Here is a 20773-nt window from a genome sequence, read left to right as displayed (position 1 = left end):
GCATTTCACGCATACATTCATGCTGACTGAGACTGTGTGCTGTTTGTTTATTGAAGCAATGTTAGAGCCATAACATGCTAGGATTACTTATATGCTTAAATAACAACTTATATATATACCCTGTCACATGTTGTGTGTATATGTACTTATTGCTGTGAGTTGACCCTAGCGCCTTGGCTTTGTTTGTATGTTTGTCTTTGGGCGGTCGGCCTGCTGCCAGATGTCGATGGCCGACTGGTTCTCGACGGTCTCTCCCTCGGGGGGATCAGATATGAGCTGCTGGATCGGGATGCCCCCACCGCTTGGGTGATCGATGTAGCTGGTCACCGAGCGACGTATAGGGGAAGGGTCATGGAGGACCGGACGGATGAGCGAGGACGCCTGACGAGCGGAGTGCTACGGCGTATGGAGCTGAGTTTTGACTTGCCGCCCTCAGTTCATTGTGGACCAGGCACTGGACATGCACCACCTGCACCACCTCCGACTTCACCTTCTGTTGAGGAGGACCCAGAGGAGATCGAGCCTGCTGCTGCTGCTGCTATACCTGTTGTGCCACCTCCGGCTACTGCCATCGCTTCTATCGACGTGGCGTCGTCCTCTAGGCTCGTACAGCCGAGGAGGGAGTCTGTTGTCCCATCTGCCTCACGTCTCTTATCTTTCTCTTCACCGCACGGCTACCGTGTGGACCCCTTGATGAGGGTGGAGGAGGAGGATGTTCTCACAGGAGAGGTGGATGTGGAGACCGGCTCGACTAGGGCGGTGCGCAGGACAGTGAGGAGGGAGGTTATGGATTTGGACACCGAGATGATTACGGTGGATTCCGACTCTGACTCCGAGAGCAGTGGGGAGAGCTACTCGCCGAGCAGCGATGAGGAGGAGGAGGATTGGTGAGCTGAGCTGGGAAGGTAGGTTAGGATTAACGACATTTTTTGTGTAGAGCTCTGATCGTCAGTTTCTTTTTGGGACAGGGTAGGTTCCGATGTGTGGCTTTTTGTGTGGTTCTTTTGAGGAGGATCACAGAGAGTCTGTCGGAGTATAGGGATCTTCCTTTCAGGCCATTTTTGAGTGCCGACTTTCTCTTGGATAACTGTATTTTGATACTTTTACTCACAGTTCTGGTTTGTATATTTGCCTGCGGGCGTACTACTTTGGAGTCACTGCGGCTTCGCGTGACATGGAGTGCAGCTGAGGCTGTACAGATGTATATACTGTATATTGGTTAGTTTAGTGGTTGGGCTATGTCTTTATTTCCTATTGCTTGTTTTAAAAGGAATTAGACGGAAAAAAAATTTACCTGTTTTCCGCATAAAGTTTATTTTTGGTTACTAAAGTGACACCTGGAAATCGGGGTGTTACAGAAGGATTTAAAGAAAGGAAATTGTTGAGGATTAATATACAATCACTAGTGATATAATTCAACGGGTATTCTTTTAGTAGAAGGGAACACTAAGTAAACACAATAAAATATTTGTGTAAATAATTTGTATATATGCATTGTAAATTTGACTTTCTTCAATATGCAGTTTGGGGTTAACTTGGGCAGCTTCTCACAAGCTTAGTTTAAGGAAAGTAAAAAAAAAAAAGAACCAGCAGGAGGACTGGGCCTCAGTCAATTGTGCGGCCAAACACTCCTCAAACCTTCGCCACAACCACTAAAGTTTCAACCTCTGGATTCGGTAGAAGACTATGCAAGGTTAGCAGCTCAAATGGCCACCACTTAGGGTTGCAATGATCAGATCATGGTTAAAAATTAATGATGAACACATATAATATCAGATTCAGATTTAAAAGGGTCAGGAACGAACTCAATGAAAAAATATCATAGCTAAAGAATTCTCCGAACCCATGGAGAGCACCAAAAAAATTGTAACCCAAGTCTTTTTACATTCAGAAAAATTAAGTGCCAATGAATAAAGAATGCTGCTCCTAAGTTACCGAATTCAAACAAAAAAACTAATAGGCTATAGAAAGCCATGTGGAAGACAAAAGTAACAGGAACTTTTGACAATATGACCGATTAAACTTGCATAAAAAAGTAACAAACCAGGGCATGAAGTGTTGCTTCTCTGCTTGATCCATCACGTTCCAATAATATTTATAGATCTAAACTAAACAGTAGCAAATTGCCACACAGTTGAACTCAGCACTAATATTAAGTCAGTGAGCCTTACAACAGAAAGAGTATTAAATCTTTCTCATAAGCAAACCAATAAAATCATTCACTTGGTGTCAGTTAATTTTCAGCAGATAGAACTCCAAGGCTGCCCAAAAAGACAATGAGCTGCAGCAAGAGTGAAACCATCATCAATGTTGGTTATAGAAATTACAGAAGAAAGAAAATATGCTGATCATAAAAGTATGCTGCATAGATGAAAAAACTATAGTGATGTGAATTTGTGAGCCAGATTTTTCATATTGCTACGCTCCACAAACTTGGTCACATACCATACTAAGATGAAGCTGTTATTTCCAAGTGGGATTCTATGATCACAAGGTCCAATCACACAAGTATTGAACTCTATCCGAACCACAAAACTTCACAACATAGACCTCTCATGTGGTGTTAAGCACAATAAAATTCCCAGTACATAGAAAGAAAAATCATAGTATGTATCCACTCTACTAAATTTGAAATACAAAAAATTTATAATACAAACCAATAGGAGATAAATTATCATGAAATAGACTACTTCAATATCTTGTTACCATCTTCAATGTGAGAAAACCCACTTACAGGCAAAGTACATTTAGTGTTCAAATAATTGTTCCCTCAAAACCTATGCAAAATTTTTAATATAAAGAATTAACTAAAAGAGAAATAACATGATACAACTATTAAAAATCATCATAACAGCACTACTATCATTTTCTTTCCCTTTTGAACACAACAAAGAGAAAGAAATTGATATTCTACACTTCTCTTCTTTATCTTTCAATGAATTAGATGGAGTTGTAAAAGTAAACAAATAACTTAAATGATTCAGCGTATTTCCCCCTCTCACATATATTTACTAATTTTTGAACCAGAGCCAGAACATGGTTAATCTCGAATGGATCAATGGATTTGGAACAAAGACATGCTTATACAAATTTGGCCTCCTGTTAGTAGAGGTGATATGCCTATTCTATTAGCTAATAGCCTTCCACTTTCACTTGATTTCGGGTCTGAACTCTGAAAACCTTGCAAAGTACAGAGAAATCTCTTAAAAGGACTCAACACCATGCATCTAAACCTCAACTAAAACCTTTCTAGCAATCTCTACACACTATGTATCCTACAAGATCCCAAAGTGTAGACTTGAAAAGGTTGATCATTTTCCAGAAAGTATCAAATTTCCAAAGTTTCTAAGGCATTATTTTAACCATGCCTCATTCATTACCAGTTCACAATTCCAGGGTAAGGTTGATAGGTTTGATGCCTCATTAGTATAGTCATAATGCATGTTTTAAACCTTAAACCTTCTGGACATAAATCTAGTTAATCTCACTGAGCCTAGATATTTGTATAACCAATGCAATTGGGCTTCATTTGCAGGACTATTTTCAATATAGCCCTCAAAAAGAAAATCCATGAAAAGAGAATCCGTGAGTTATATCAGGATGCAACTTCTTGACCTGCTTTACTCATGTTCTTTACTAATAGCAGCCATTCTTGAAGTTCCATTAACAAAAAATAATAGACCTGTCAGAATGTAAGTATAGCTCAGTACTAAGCACTTAGTGCGAAGTTGGATATGGAGGAAGATCACAAGAAACTGCAGGTGGCATAAGTACTCTCTCTACCTGTATTAACTAACTACCCACATCAAGACCTTGAATAACTGTAGGATGGCTTGACCAAAGAATTATCAAGGAGTTCCCAAAAACTAATCAGTCGTGGATAATACTCAACCTGCACTGTATAAGCAAACAAAAATGGAAAATTCAATAAAATCATCCAAGTTCAACTCACTCCGTGAATAAATCAATGAAGCTATATACAAATTTTAAGATGTAGGGTGGATTGACAAATTTCTTTCGTTCATGGTCTAAAAGAAAATCACACCATGTGATAAATGCTATGAAAAATAATCAATATATGGTAGTCACATGAACTGCACAATCAGAATCAAGCCAACCACACTTTGAAGATTCCTTTGATGGTTGTTCCTACTTGATGAAGTTTTTTTTTTTTCTTTCTGAATGACTATGCAATGATGATACTCAATCTACAATATAGTTTACTAAAAGGAACAACTTTTACTTAATGATATGTTGTGCCAGTGATTATTGTTTAAGTACTAATGATGCTTCATATGCTAAATGCATTACTGTAAAGTTTCATGGCACCAAATTATTTTGTTACATGTGCCAAAAACCTCTCAAAACCATGTCATGTTTCCAATTCCATTAGCTTGCTACTTTGCTTCATCATGACTGATAACTTTGATCCAACTTCTTAAATATCTTCTCTACTTGTGGTATAGCTTCATTTGATACAAGCAGTACAAGTGCTTAAGATTCCAGATGGTTTTATTGGTCAAAGTGAGGATAGAAATGGTTGGTTAAAGGTTTATAGTGGGAAGGCTACTGAGAGGGATTTGCAAGCAATTAAATGAGGCTTTAGAGTTCAAACGGTGGCTATTTGAGTGCTGATCAATACCTATGTGATTATTGTCTGGGAATTGATGTGATGAATTGTAGTGAGTCTGCCAAAGAAATTTGATAAACTAAAGGAAATAAGGTAAGAAAATAATTTGAAGCTAAAAAAATTAACTCACACCAATGATTCAATTTATAAGCACCAAACAGATAAGAACCTAGCAAGATTTGAAGTACAGCCAACCTGTAAAGCAGAATGAGGAGGTGGGTTTCTGATCTAGGGTGTAGGCCCTAAGCTTGATCCATAACCTGTGAAGAAGCAGAATAGGAAACATGTCAAACTGTAAAAAAAAAAAAAGAATTAACTGAATATTGATTTCACCTTGAAGAGTTCCCCCTAGATTTTAAGCTTAACAGGTAAGGGTTTTATGAAAAACACTGAAACAAATTTATTGATTAAAATAAACAACCCAAATTAATTAATCAATCGTAACAAAATACCATTTAGGCAAATCATAAAAATAGACGAAATAAGAGTAAAAGGGCAAACATTGAAGTCTTTTCTAATCCTTCACTTCTCTAACATATCTATCTCCTTGAAAAGAGAAACTTTTTTAGTGTTCTAAGATTCAGCCATCCTCAAAAGGGTTCGTATTTCACTATCTTTAGATAGTCTTAACCTTGATATGTAATTCAGAGAACCAAACAAACAGTTCAAGTTGGTTATAGTGTACTGCTATAAAGAACAACATTCTGCCTATGTTTCCAATTTCCAAGTCTTTGCAAACTAAAAAAAAAAAAATAGAAGCAAGTGATTTAACTAAAATGCATCATTAAGTTCAACAGTACATATATCATGTACAATTTCTAGTGAGAGGGTAATAATGTATAATGTTTCATCCACACCTCTCTTTTGAGGTGGAGAGGTGGAATGGTGAGAGAGATAGGAAGAAAAGAAAAAGTAAGAGAGAGAAAATATGAGATGTGATAGATGATAAGATGAGAGAGATAGAAATAAAAAGAGGTGGAAATGAAGTGTTTAAAAAATGAGGTGTGTATATATCATTACTCGGTAATAATAAATATGCCCAAACTCCAGTGAAAGAATATCAAATCTATTCGGTTATGCAGCTGCTTTACTATCGTATAAGATAAGAAAATAAAAAAAGTAGAAACTTGCACAAAAGCAAAAACCTAATACACTAAATTATTCTTTTCATATTCCAGGGGATTCACCAAAGCACCCCAAATGAGATTGTTGAACAATTCCCATACTCATTTTGAAAATACCAGGCTGATTAATATGAGAATTAAAAATAACCCTTGACCAATTATTAAACTGACAACTTTACCTACAAATTGGAAAAGCTTAAGACACGAGTAAAAATAAATTAAAGATTACGCTTGAATATGGGAGGTGCACTTCTTTTTGATGTCCAAATCAATTATTTAAGTTAATAGGCAAATCCCTTATTGCGTCCATTTCCGAGGCAATCCCTGCATGTATATTAGTGGATGCTGCTGAGGTTTTGCCGTGGCAGGATGGCAAGGATATCTTCCAGCAAACTGAGGGCAGTGAATTTTACAGTGAAGTTAATCTGAAATAATTGTAGGACAAGTCCATTTTCAGTTATGATAGAAGATATCTTGGTAGACATTATCTCTATTGGTTCTTAGTTTTTTGTTTGTTTACACTTCCCATTTTTAACAACCTAGTGCTGGCACGGATTGAATCTGCAAGGATTTGAATCTGCAAGGATTTGGAAACCTTCCTGATTTTTTTATGTCTTATATGGAGCTATGGTTGTATTTCATTTTACTTCTAATAATAACAACATTCTCCAAAAAAAAAAAAATTAAAGAAAACATATACTAACCAGAATAGTTCACCGTCTTCACTTTAGGAATAAAACCAAAAGTGCACATGTATACAATCAAAAAAATCTACAGATATCATCTTCATACATTTTCAGGAACCACTATAATCCAAAACAACAATTGAAGGAAAAATTTACCTACACAACTCGAACCAATTAACCAAATCCATTGAGTAGGCAATTATTTTAGTGCATGCTCCAGCTCCAAGACATTAAACAAAAGTCAGCTGAGCATCCTCTGCAGAAAATACCAGAACCAGAGAATATATAATACTTAGACAACCAGATTAAAAAACTATTGGCAATTTAAATAATGAAATACATAATTGAGTTCATATCAGTCAGTGTTGCTATATGTGGCTGTGTTATTAAAGGAGATTACCTTTCATTGATGAAAAATCAAGATCTGAATATGTTCAAACATGAAACCCTTATATGATCTCTTTTCAGCCTCATAATATCAATCTTGAGGTTTCTCTGCGGGTCTTCATAGATTGAGTGAAGTTATATATTCATTGATAAGGATTGAATCTGGAACGCAAACACAAACCTGCCATCGTGAAGAGTAGCTTACCAAAGCAGCTGAAACAAAAGTAACTGGAATTAGGGAAACTGGATGAACAAAGAACAGATGAGTAAACGCACAGCACAACAAAGGGTTAAATTTATACAAAGCTGTAAAGAAGAGATTGAGGGGGGAGGTAGGGCGTAGGCATACAACCTGTAAAGCAACATCACCAGCTTGTTTTGAGAGCTTGCAGGTACCTGCGAAGCATTAAAGGCGCAGCTATAAGCAAGAAAGCATGGAAAGTCGAAATAGGAGAACACGTGCTACATAAATTTCGTAGGTTATAGCAGCCAGCCAGCCATCTTCAAGCGAGAATCCTGCAATGGAAGATACAGCAAGGACGACACAGCTGTGCCTGTGAATATAGCAGATGGGACGCACGGAATAGGGAATAGGGATGGGATGAAAGGTTGGGGCTAGGGCTGAATAAATTCGTGGTTGAGAGGAAAAAGCTTCTCTGACGGCTGTGTAGGGGTGAAGCTGACAGAATCCTACGCCAAGAGGAAGAACAGAGGGTGAAGTTGCGCAGTGAAGGGGGCCACCACATGATTCAATAGGCCCAGCCCAATAGTTATCCCGTCCAAAAAAAAAGTTGGTGCATGAACAGTGAATTTAAAACCTTCAATTGTAGGATAGAAGATTCCTCTCCCCTCCCTTTTTCAAATGACCACTTTTTTCTCAGATTTGTTTTGACAGCAAAAAAAACCCAAGACCTGTTGAAGAAGATGATCTCCGCGGCGGCGCACGACGGCAATGTGGTAGAGGTTAACGGAAGATCTGGCGACGATGAATGCAACTGATTGCAACCAGAAATTTGAAGAATGGAGTGAAATTGGGGGATTGCGATGAAGGAGAAGAGAAGAGGGGAGAACTGATTACTGACGTGAATGAGGATGTGTGTTTTGGCGGATGAGGAGCGACCGATGAGTTCAAGGACGTTGCCGGTGTGGAGAGGAACCCTGTGAAGCGGTGGCAGAAGCAAGACAGATTTTCTTGGATGATTTGGGTTAATTAAGCTTGAAGGATACATAAAGGAATTAAGTCTTGGAAGAGGGGTAAAATGGTTATTTCATATGGTTGTGTAAGGTTACACAACCAAAAACTTGTGCACGGTAGACAAACTCATATAAGAATTGAGTTCTTATTTTTAAGAACTAAGAACTCCACATCTTAGTTCTTAACTCAAAAATAAGAACTAAGACCATCATTATCCAAGAAAAGAGTTTCTAATTTAAATTTTGACAATGCCACGTCATTTAAACCACTTTAATCAACTCTACTCACTTTTTACTCAAACCCAGCAACTCTAAAAAGTTTCTTAAATGGACCCCATAATATACCTCACCTTTTTATATTTTTATTATTTATATTTCATTTTAATTAATTCTTGTTTTTTATTTATTTTTTAATTATTAAATTTGGAAGAGAAACTTTGAACAAAGTTTCTGTGGAGCAAAATTGCTTGCCACATGGAGAAACTTTATTTTCTGCAATAATTAAGAAACTTTATTTCAGATGACATGTCACAAAGAAACACACAAAATTTCTTTGTTGCAGATGCTCTAAGAACCTTGCATTAGAGATGCTCTAAACCACTTGCATATACTAACAGCACCGAAATACCGAATTGTGTTTATGAAACGACAGCGTTTCTGGCAGAGAGGGTGCCACACGGCACTGGCCTACACAGTGCCACGTTCCCATCATGTCCCTAGAAACGACACGATTCCATGGCCATCTTCATCCGTAACACGCACGCCAATAAATATCTTCCATCAACACTGCCTTTCCGTTCTCTCTCTCTTCTCCTTCTTCACGACGATGGCTGTGAATCTGGGAAACCTAGCACTGTTACTCGACATAGCTTCACCGCGAAGCTTGATCTCGGAGAGAAAACCTCGCCTCGCCGGCGCGGACGCGCTTCTGAGCTTGCCGTTAAAGAGGGACTCCGCCTGCAGCTGCAGTTACCCTTCCGACGGAGAGTTGTCGCGGAGCCGCGTGGTGGTGGCGCGTGGGAAGAAGTCGAATTCGGAGAAGAACGGCGTCGACTTCAACGCGAGTGACGAGGATGGAGGGTTTTGGGATGGGGATGAGTGGAAGAAGGAAATGCGGCGGCGAGTTGGTGAGTTTGAGGAGAGGAGAGAGCTGGAGAAGATGGCGGAGGAGTTGCAGAATCAGGTTGATGATGATGGTGAAGAAGGTAAGGAGGAGACTGAAGAAGAGAAGAGGATGAGAGTGAAGAAAGAGCTTGAGAAGGTGCGTGTGTGTGTGCTTTTTCATGCTCTCCTTATTAATTAATTAACAGTTCTAAGTTTGTTGAATATAATATGTTAACTTGAATAGATTTTGTTTTTTATCTTAATTTAATACTACTATATGCTAATCTTTTGATTGTTATGAGTTATGACTATGACCGTAGTCACTCTAATTATGTAAGAATTGCTCATATTTATTGCATACGTGATAGATGTTGAGATGATTCCTGTTAAAGGATCTTCTAAATCGAGGGGATTTACATTAAGGGGTAGTCTATGATTGGTGGAGGATGAAGCTATATCTCCTACTTCATCCTCCTACATACTAAATGGAGCAAGAATTTAATATTTTTCTACACTTCTAAGATACAAAATTCATTTACTTTTCATTTAATGCTTTTACTTTAGTCAGTCTACTATATGTGTGAAACAACTTGCTTATGCAATCCTGGAACTTCTTCTTGTCTCCATCTTCCCCGAGACGTGGAATGTTGTGTTGAGTGTTCGTGAGAGTGTGCATGTTCACCAACCCTGATAGAGTTACATATCACCTGCAGTAGTGGCATGCATATGTGGTACATGACATTAGGAAGACTACGTTTTGGTTGTCCAGTCACTGGTGCCATCGGTATATCTGGCTTTGCTGTCTGGTATGCATATAAGAACAGGAACCATGACAGATGATTTAGAAACTCGGCAGTGTTTTTTTTTTTTTTTTATGTTTTTCCAACTGTAAAGAGCTTAGGTTTAGGGCGTGTACAGAAACAACTCATCATGCTTTGTCAAGGCCTTCCCCATTTTGATGGGGGGATTTTGTATTGTTAACAGAACAGACGAGAAATGCATCCAGTGATTATTCTTTATTCATTCATCATTGGAATTTGGTGCTTTTTAAAAAAATACTTGCTTCAGTTAGTATGTAGGAGGATTTATGGGAGGATTTTGTAGGAGATAAATAATTACTCTTAATGCAATCATGTGGAGAGAGATTGACACACATTTTCAACACGAGGATTTAGAATTTTCACATGAGAGTATCCTCATCCGAAGTCCTATTAATTTTTTTAAGAGTATATTTAGAAGAGTAATCCTATTTCTAAATAACATTTGTGCAACTTTTTATGCAGAAGGGAGAGAAGAAATGTGTAAGGTGAGTGATAAAAGGTGAGGCACTTGAAAAGTTAATTATAGAAAAAATGAGTAGGAATAACACAATTCTAATGATGCAGTGATTGATAAATAAGTGGGTTTTTACTCTTGAAGCTTTAACGCTAGATTATTTGTTTTTCACAAATAACCCTATCTTGTAGTCGTGATGGTTTGTGAACATAAGCAAGTCTCATTCTCCAAAATTTAAGTTTACCTTTTTCACTTCTTGGTTGAGGGTGATGATTGAATTGGCACTTCTTTACTTGATGTTTTTTTGGTTTGATGAATCAGGTGGCTAAGGAGCAGGCGGAGCGAAGGGCCACGGCTCAGTTGATGTTTGATTTGGGCCAAAAAGCTTATGGAAGAGGCATGTATGGACGTGCCATCGAGTTTCTTGAAGGGGCACTCACTATCATTCCCAGACCTACATTATTTGGTGGTGAGGTTAGTTCATTCTAGCCTAAATAACAATATCTGCATATTCCTTCCTTGGTTTTTTATTTATTTTTGTCTCTTATGGTATAAAGAGGAAGTACAAGGAGTTTTGTTTTTACTTTTTAATTATAAATTTCAGATTTGCATATGGCTGGCTATGGCTTATGAGGCTAATAACCGCCATAAAGATTGCATTGCTCTGTACCAGCAATTAGAAAAGACTCACCCGTGTATTAGCATTCAACGCCAAGCTGCAGAGCTTCGATACATTTTGCAAGCACCAAAGCTCAAGATATCGCAGGAGGAAATGGTGACTATTCCCTTGATTGGTTCTAGTTATGACAGGTGATTTGATTGTTGACTCGTTCATGTGAATTAGAATGCTATTTTTTGTGTCTGTTTCCATTTGCTGTATAGTTATTGACATAGTGTAGCATTATTCCCATCTAATTGGATTCTTAAAATGTTACAACTTATGTTTTACTGAACAAATATGCTTTCTTTCTGGTCAGTTTCAAGAGTTTTTGGATGATTGATAATGCTTTACTTGCTGGTTAGGAGGCACATGTTTGTTCCTCCCTAACTAAATCTTGAATTCCTCTTATAAGATGGAAAATGTAGCCTGAAATGAAATAGGATCGAAGCTAGGAGGATTTGTATGTGGTGTGTTTTATTGCTAAATAAGTGATTTACTTTTAAGTTATGTCATTCCATTGCTTTCATGGTGCAGTGGTGTAATTGTTGGCTCTTCAGAATCCACTGCTCTGTGCAGAGGTGTTGAACTGACGGTTAAACTGAATGATAACCAACAATCAATATTATTTAATTTTTTTTTGTAAATAGAATTGCAGATTGATAGGATACGAAATAATCACCTTTGCTGCAGCAAATTGTGGGGGCAAAGTTTGGTTTTACCAGGGTTTCCATTTCACATTTCAAGAATAGTATATTTCTATATTCTACTTCTTCATTCTCTGCCTATTAACATCTTACACCTGGACTAAATTATTCCCTAGTTTCATGGCTACCACAGTTTATTTCCTAGTATTTCTATGCATATTTTAGAGGGAGGCCTAAATATGTACTCCCTGATATTTAACAAACATTGTCAATGATGCTATTGTTTATAATTAACTCAATAAGAAACATTAATATATGTCCTCTATATATAGATGCTGAAGAAAAACTGATGACATATAATTAGTAGTAGCCGAATCATTTGCTGTGAAACTGTGGAAGGAAAAAAAAGGCAAATTTCATTGTCTTATCTCTATCTTTTTTCTTTGTCTTTTTTTGGGCTTATAGGGTTTAGGGGTATAAGGAGGATTGGATTTGCTCCAATATGCTCTACTTGTATCATACAGTTATTGTCTCTTTGTCCTATTCTATTCATATTTCTGTTTCAGTTAATTTCCTTGTTTCTTGAAAATCAGAAATATATCTCCTTAATGCTTCAGTTTCCCAATTAAAGAGACACCCATTTAGGAACACTATAAATGCATATACATTGCAAATTTAAAAATGAGATTTATCTCCTTCATGCTACTTCTGTGAATTTGAGCAAATTATATATTAGATATATTGATTGAAGAATGTCTTATGACATAATTGTAGTTATGCGGGAACATGGAGCGATAAATACAAGGACAAGGATCGAAAAAGTGGACCAGTCACCAATCAGCTTCCATGGTCTAAAGATTACCTTGCTGACTTTCTTGTATGGAAACCTCCCTCTGGGTTAGAGAAAAATCGAGCTTTGTGGATTGGTTTGACAATTTGGTTGGGATTACTTGGAGCTGCTGTCTTTATTCAAAGATGATGAGTTCTCCAATTTGTGATGATTTTCATTTGTTGTTATCACAATTGTCATTTTTGTTCATATAATGTGAAGTCCATGTTGTAAAGTTGTATGTTTGGAATAGATTTGTAAATTGTAATTGTAATATAACTCTACGCATCACATAGATAAAGATGTTATTTACCTATTTTTCCCCAGTGTTGTGTTTTTCTTTTGAAATTACAAGAATACATGGAGTAGTTCAATTAAGAAAAGGCGATAGCGTTTGGTAGTAAACAGGTGGGAAGCAAACGGAACAGGATATACTGGTTTCAATCTGTGTTTGTTACAATTTTAAGATGGAATGGAACATGACATAAGGTTTCAGGAACTTAACACTTTGTTTAGTGGGAAATGGTGAAACGAAAGGAAATGAAAGTGGAAAATGGTGAAAAGGAAATGAAACGAAAACTAAAACTTTTACCAGGTAAAAAATGTCCATATTATTTGAAATGTTTAGTATCCAGATAACTTATAATCACTCCATAAACTTAAAAGCACTAATTATAGTTAGAGCAACATAAATAAATTTCTTGCTTTCTAAAAAATCACTTAAAATAAAATCAATTTTTTTTCATAAGTAAAATCACTTTTTTAAGCAATGACAAATAAGCCAATTATTTTTTACTTATGAAACATTAGAAATAATTGATTATCTCAAAAGTTACTAAAAAGTGCGTTTGTTTCAGTTTATTTATAAAAAAAAATCATTTTTTCTAAAATTTTTCAGTATGATTTTTTTAGTTTTAAACAAATTATTATTTGAGAAAACAAAACCAGAGACCTTAAATAGAGGGAGAAAGGGGTGCCAAATTCAACATTGGGTTCAACCTACTCAATGGGGCTTTAGGGCTTTGAACAATACAATAGTTACAGGGGGTGCCAAATTCAACATTGGGTTCAAGCAACTCAATGGGGCTTTAGGGCTTCGAACAATACAATACAATGGTTACAGAGGTTAGTGGAAATGCATTCAGATAATTGGACAATACATTGAACACGGGAAGGGGAGGTTGGGAAAAGCATTTGGGAGAACAACGATTGGGCAGTAGGGTGGCGTTTAAAGAAAATATCGAGAGATGGAGTTTGGTAATCGAGTAACGATTTAAAATGCAATAGTTAGGGTTTAAAGATTGAGGAATTTGAAATTTAAAATGCAACAGTTAGAGTTTAAAGACTAAGGAACTCAAAATTTGAAATTCAAGATAAGCAACAAATTGGAAGGGGAACCTGGAAGAAGCCATGTTGGCGAGTGGAGGAGCGCCATGTGAAAAGGTTCTGGAGAAAGAGAGGATGACACATAATTAGGGGAGAAGCAGGAGAAAGGAGAGAACAACCCCTAGAATTCCACTAATTGTGAGAATGCACCAGAGAGTAGAATCAACTGGGTGATGACACATCAACAATTGGTTTTCATAACCCTTGCTCTTTTAATATGTTCATATTGATTTCAAAATTTACATTGTCCAAAGTGAAATTCTTGATTGCAATCAAATGAAAATGACTAAATCATATGTCGGTCGGAATTACGCAACTCAAACACCCAAATGAAATTGTGATGTCCTTTGACTAATATCTTTGGAATCGTCATCTCCATATGCTACTAGATCTAAAAGTTTATTTTCATTTATAGTCCTAACTTAACATTTCGAGTTTTAAATCTTGAAATACGCATATGATCTTTGTACTCATGCGATGCACGGAGGATATTAACTTTTGTTACGTTTACCAAAATAAAATTTATGGATTAAAGAATAAATTTATTTTAGATATAAGAAAACATTAATTTGAAAGCTTTTTTTTTGCGATGAATGTTTTTTTTATAGGCAAATGTTAGTTGTTTTTAAACTAGTCCCTACTCAGGATTTGGACCCTTCACCCTTCACCCTTCACCCTAACCAATCCTTATGTCTCCTAGCTTTTACCACTTTAGCTAAGTGAGTTTTGCATTTTGAAAGCGTTGCAATTATGTTTTCCTGTTCGGGTTTTAAATCTTGGAATGTTAAAAACTCATTTCATAAATTTGACATTCCATATTTTAAATCTTGAAATACATATCTAGTTTTACATTCTACGTTCTAAATCTTGAAATGTTAAAAACCTCATTTCACAAATTTAAAATTCCGAGTCTTAAATTTGGGTAAACATGTATATTTTTGTAATTCTAGATTCTAAATCTCACAATGTTAAAAAATTCATTTCACAAACACAACATTTCGGGTTTTAAATCCTGGAATACATCTAAATTTTTACATTTCGGGTTATCAGAACTCATAATGTAACTTATCTGAGGGTAGTATAGTAAATTACTACTTTCCTGTTCGGGTTTTAAATCTTGGAATGTTAAAAACTCATTTCATAAATTTGACATTCAATATTTTAAATCTTGAAATACATATCTATTTTTACATTCTACGTTCTAAATCTTGGAATGTTAAAAACCTCATTTCACAAATTTAAAATTTCGAGTCTTAAATTTGGCATATTTTTGTAATTCTAGATTCTAAATCTCATAATGTTAAAAAATTCATTTCACAAACACAACATTCCGGGTTTTAAATCTTGGAATACATCTAAATTTTTACATTTCAGGTTATCCGAACTCAGAATGTAACTTATCTGAGGGTAGTATAGTAAATTACTACTTTAATGTGGAGGTTGCAAATTTGAGCGATGAGGGTGTAAATTGAAGACCCTTTAAATAAATGTGTTTCAAAAACAAAAAAGATCCGTGGACACCCAAACAGTGCAAACCACTGCCAGACACCCACTTTTATGAACTGCCACAAAGTGTAGTGACAGTTAGAAATCACCACAAAAGCAGGGTGTGTCCCCGAAGGATAGCTCAAGCGGTAGAAGCTAGAGACATAAGGGTTGGGTGAGATGAAGGGTGAAGGGCCTCGGGTTCGAACCCGGAGGAGAGACTAATTTACTAACATTTCTAACCACTAACATTTGTCTATAAAAAAATGTTCAAGATTACACTTTACACTGTATCATTACTATATCATTGCTGAATGTGTTTTTCTTTTTTTTTTGGTCAAACAGTCGAATGTTAAATTTGATTAGATATGACCATTTCCAAGGGAGCAAAATGAAAAAAAAAAAACTGTGAATGAACTGAACTGGGTTTGGCTACACAGCCCAACTCTGAAGCCCAATACCCAGTTAACCTTTCTCCTTCCCTATTTCCCTTCCACAGAAACCCTACTCCGCCGAACCCTGCAGAGAGAGACTCCCTATCAGAGAGAGAGAGAGAGAGAGAGAGAGATGACAACCCGCTTCAAGAAGAACCGTAAGAAGCGTGGCCACGTGAGCGCCGGCCACGGCCGTATCGGAAAGCACCGCAAGCATCCCGGAGGAAGGGGAAACGCCGGTGGCATGCACCACCACCGCATCCTCTTCGACAAGTACCATCCTGGTTACTTCGGCAAGGTCGGTATGCGCTACTTCCACAAGCTCCGGAACCAGTTCCATTGCCCGATCGTCAACGTCGAGAAGCTCTGGTCTCTCCTGCCGCAAGAGGCGAAGGACAAGGCCGCGAAATCCAAGGGCACCGCACCTGTCGTCGATGTCACGCAGTATGGTTTCTTCAAGGTTCTCGGCAAAGGTGTCCTCCCTGAGAATCAGCCACTTGTTGTGAAGGCTAAGCTGATTTCCAAGATCGCTGAGAAGAAGATCAAAGAGGCTGGTGGCGCTGTTCTTCTTACTGCTTAGGGTTTGTGTTGAATCTGTTTTTGTTCATTTTTGATTAAGGATTTTGAGCTGTTTGAATTCCCATTTCTATAAACCTGGTGTTTATTTATGGTTTTTGATATTTTGAAGTAGTGACATGAATGGTTGGTTTTAATTAGCATTAATCTATGAACAAATTTTGTTGCTGCATTGTTTGGGTTCTTTGATGAATTTTGGAGTTTTGATGGATTTGAATTAGGCTGCTTGTTTTGTGAAATGTGATTGGTTGTGTAGGCTTTGATAATGTCCAAATTTGATATTTTCACCTATGGGTCACAACTTGTTCTTGGGGTTTATTCAGAGTATGGATCATTTTCATGTGTTAAGATGTACTTAAAGAACAATTTTGCTTGTTTGATTTTGATATTGATTTTGAAGTAGGGGTCTGAATGCCTGAAATGGAGAAGGTGGAAACTAGTCGTGTGTTGCTAGGGGAATGAATGTTAAGTATAGTGTTATTTGTTACCCTGCCTCTTCTTGCCCCAACCAAGCCAACACCTAACTCGAATGAGGAATCGGACTGGTTGGATATTGTGAGTCAACATCCTTTCATTGATAAATTTGACAAGTTTCCAAGTATTTAATTAATAAATTACAATGCTTCTCTTTTACTTTTGGGATTGTTGTGATGGTTAATGCTTGCCAACAATAAATTTTGAAATTTCAAAAAAAAAGATATCATCTTTCTAAGCCCTAAAAGATTATGTTTTGTTTGTGCTCTTGTAATGTAAGATTGTCATTTCTATTCTCAACCATGCACTTTCACCCCTATCAAGTCTTCACTAAATTTGTTGACATGGTACTTGGAGTTTTTTTTTTGGGGGCGGGGGTGAGGGTTGGGTTGGAGACTGAGAGTAGAGGTTCACGTAATTAGGTGTTTATCAATGATTTTCATTCCAATTCTATTTGTCTTTTGCCATGATTTTGTGTTGTATTATGGCTGCAACCTCATGGAATATCTTTGATGGTGTCGAGTTTCTTGAACTAAACTGCTATAACTATGTCACTGTTTGTTAAATTTTGTACATTTGATGGTGTCGCGTTTCTGGAACTAAACTGCTATCACTACCTACTGCTTCTTAAAATGTTGGGCGTCTGAATCTGCGATTGGAAGCAAATATGGTTATTATATTTATTTGCTACATGACAGCTTTAAGATAATTACTGCATGATTGTGTGCTGCACAGGCTACAGGCAGGGTTGTCATGGTTGGTATAGTTCCTTTTTCTAATCGTTAATTATGCCCATAGTTCGTATCAGTTAATGCTGGTGTTTTCTAGAGCTACTTGCCTGGGTAGGACTTCTTTTATTTACATGAACACTAGAGCTGGTTTTTAAACCAATGAAAATGAAAATACTACTATCTTGTTTTTTATGACCGGACAATGTGGAGGTGGTACTTTGTATGTATGATTTGTGGAGCTTCTCCTAGTCGGGTCTAGTATGCTTATGTTTTCTCTCAAGATGCGCATCCATCCTCAGCACATGAAAATAAGTTGAGCTAGGCTTTGCTTGTTAGCTTGATGAATGCCATTTTGTCCTGTCCTGTTTTTTGTAAAAGTTTGGTCTTGAAAGCCAAATTTAAAAGCCTAGTTTATAATGAGCCTTTTAATTTGGCTTCCTCAATCTCCTCCCAATCTCCTCTCACCCAAATTCATCAAAATCTTTCAGAGTTTTGTATAGAATGTTGTCCACCAAGAAATTCTTGATTTGCTGGACCATACAGGCAGAATTAACTAAAAAATCACCATCTTCCAAGGCCACCCAAATCCACTTATCATCCGCCCCTTGATTCAATTGGATAAAACTAATTTCTTGCAGTAAGTAATCAAATAGTTATTTTTCTTACACAAAAATTTCCCTGCTTCACCTAAATCTCCACTCCCCCAACTCACCAATACAATTGATGGGTAGAGATATCAAATAAACTCTTCCTTCAATCACAGAGTCCTTCCTTCCCCTTTATGAACCAGATTCATATTTCTATGGTTTTGTCTAGTTTGAATTCGATTTAAGATTATTTTTGAATCAAAAACTATGATATTTAAAGGTTGTTGTGATCTTCCATAGAGTTGGTGAAGCATGTTGTGCACCTGGAAATTTTGCTTGATCTGCTAGACCATATATGCAGATTTAACTGAAAAATCACCATTTTTCGAAGCCAACCAAATACACTTAACAACTGCCCCTTTATCCAATAAGATAGAACTAATATCTTGTACAAGTAATCAAATATTTGGTTTTCGCACACAATTTTCCCTGCTTCACCTAAATCTCCACCCCCACCTTCTATTTACCCACTCCCCCAACTCACCAATAATATGATGGGAAGAGATATCAAATTACCCTTATACTTCAATCCCTAGAGTCCTTCGTTCGCCCACCCCCTTATCTCGCCAGAACATAGTTGTACCACCACCACCCACTCTTTTACTAATACTTCTATCAAATCACCTGCATTCACCTCCACAAACCTTCCCTAGGTCCCTCCACAATAATGATAAAAAAAAAGCCAAAGATTCACCCCTTTCCCTAATAGAAAGGGGCTTATTTCTCAATCAAAAGAAGAAAAATCTTTTCAAAAAAGGTAGATAGCCCCTTAAAGGGGGTTAACCCCCTTAGGGGAGGGTGGCAATTAATATTCGTATGTGAGAGTTAATGTTTTGTCTGTGAGAGTTTATTTCTGTTTTTTAGGATTGAGACTGACACTTTTGTTTTCAATTAATATTTATGTAACCATTTAGAAAGATAAACAGTAGTGAATAAATTGAGGAAACATTGAATATTTCGGAATTTAAAGACTGTAGTCTCTTCATCAACAAAAAATAAATAGGTACTTTAGCTTCTAGAATTTGAAGACATTTCATGTATAGCAATCCTTCTTCCCAATTTTGTTCACTTTTGACTCTTCATGCCCACCCCACATCTTTATCCTATCTTCCGCAAGGGATGCCTGCCATTTGCACACAAAATTAGCCTATAAGGCACATATTTACTAGGTTTGTTATGTACATCCTTAAGAACATAACTTAGTTGCTTTTCTTTACAAAAAATACCTACGCACGACAAAAAACGTTTACCTCTGTATTCCAATCAGTTCTATAGACCATGAAGAATAGAACAGTAGTTTGTAGGATAGTCCCTAACAACATTCCAGACCATATCCCCTGAAAATCATTCATCATAAAAAATTTATTTCCATCAGTTTCCATTGGCTGTTTATCATGGATAGCTGTATAGCTCCCAAGAATAAACACTTTTTAGGTTCCTTGATTTAATTATATGTTTTTCATGACTCTAGCAAATACCTCAAAAAGGTTAGAGCTCGATAGCATGATTTAAAGCTACTTATTTTTTCAGGTTACGACTTTCTAATTTTTAATGTATGCATGACTTTTTGAGTGTTTTTAACTTGTTCTTGTTTGGCTTTTGTCGATCTTGCATTTAATTCAAAATTCGTCTTCAATAATGACAAGGATGGTTAAATAAGTACATAAACTTAATTAACAAAATAGCTAGCAATAAATTATTTAATCAGTTTTTTTTACCGGAACTTTCAATGAATGCTACCTTAAAAAATATTGAGTACCCTATTGTTATTTTATCATGTTAAAGGACAAATTCCACGACCCTTACAAACTTGGAGATTCACTAGCTAGCTAGTCAATGTTGTGAATGAAAATTGAGAAAGACAAATAACTGAGGTAGTGTCTAGCCTAGCTTTCTTTTTGCTATCACCATTAATGTCGGTCTGACCAACGCTAAAATTCATAAGGCCGACACTAACTAATTTTGAATATTTAGCATTGACTTTTTATACTAGTGATCAGCGTTGGCCGACGCTAATATTTTGAGTCAAACAAGTTAATATTAGTCACAACACTAACACTAAGCCGACACTTAATAGTATAGAGTTGACTTTTATCTCATTAGTATCAACTTTTGACCCACACGAATTAGCGTTATTCTTGTAGTATGATGTTTTTTCTCCTTGTACAAGTCCGAACACATCCTTAAGTGTGGATAAAATTAATAACTACAAATATAAATAACGGAAGGAAGATGAAAAAAGACCTCACCGTTACACCGAAGTCAAGGATGAACCCGAAAACAAGGCCGAGAGGAATGCCAAAGAGGTAGTAACAAGCAACATTGACATAAGCAACAACACTTTGCCACCCTGCTCCAACAGCAACCCCTGAAAGAACAGGCTGCACATTGTTGATGATAATGCAAATGGCCAACATGGGTGTGAGTTCCTTCACTGCCTCTTGAACTTCTGAATCATTTGAAAACAAGGAAGGATATTGCTCCCTGAAGATTATCAGAACCAGTG

General features: G+C 36.8%; 2 protein-coding genes and 1 long non-coding RNA gene across 4 annotated transcripts; 2 read left to right on the top strand and 1 right to left on the bottom strand.

The window, feature by feature from the left end:
• Positions 1-1931: 1931 nt before the first annotated feature.
• Positions 1932-8029, bottom strand: LOC130714902 (uncharacterized). Of its 2 annotated transcripts, XR_009011475.1 has the most exons (7): positions 7180-8029; positions 6841-7040; positions 6597-6696; positions 4826-4890; positions 3784-3897; positions 3616-3682; positions 1932-2281 (listed from the first exon to the last, which is right to left on the bottom strand). It is a non-coding gene; the product is annotated as an uncharacterized LOC130714902 (long non-coding RNA). The 2 variants fall into 2 exon arrangements; XR_009011476.1 differs by lacking the exon at positions 3616-3682 and having other exon boundaries at positions 7180-8027.
• Positions 8030-8701: 672 nt separating this feature from the next.
• On the top strand, positions 8702-12850 carry LOC130714901 (uncharacterized). Its single transcript, XM_057564879.1, has 4 exons — positions 8702-9282; positions 10722-10874; positions 11005-11210; positions 12480-12850. Exons 1-4 carry the CDS (start codon positions 8848-8850, stop codon positions 12682-12684), a joined length of 999 nt encoding a protein of 332 aa, XP_057420862.1. The 5' UTR covers positions 8702-8847; the 3' UTR covers positions 12685-12850.
• Positions 12851-15905: 3055 nt separating this feature from the next.
• On the top strand, positions 15906-16587 carry LOC130714916 (60S ribosomal protein L27a-3-like). The gene has a single exon (XM_057564897.1). The coding sequence runs from the start codon at positions 15973-15975 to the stop codon at positions 16417-16419; it is 447 nt and encodes a 148-aa protein (XP_057420880.1). The 5' UTR covers positions 15906-15972; the 3' UTR covers positions 16420-16587.
• The last annotated feature ends 4186 nt before the right edge of the window (positions 16588-20773 follow it).

This window comes from Lotus japonicus, chromosome 4 (genome assembly GCF_012489685.1).
Source record: "Lotus japonicus ecotype B-129 chromosome 4, LjGifu_v1.2".
In the NCBI taxonomy this organism is placed as follows: Eukaryota; Viridiplantae; Streptophyta; class Magnoliopsida; order Fabales; family Fabaceae; genus Lotus; species Lotus japonicus.
The sequence above is the reverse complement of the archived record's forward strand: the minus strand, read 5'-3'. Positions and strand labels throughout refer to the sequence as shown.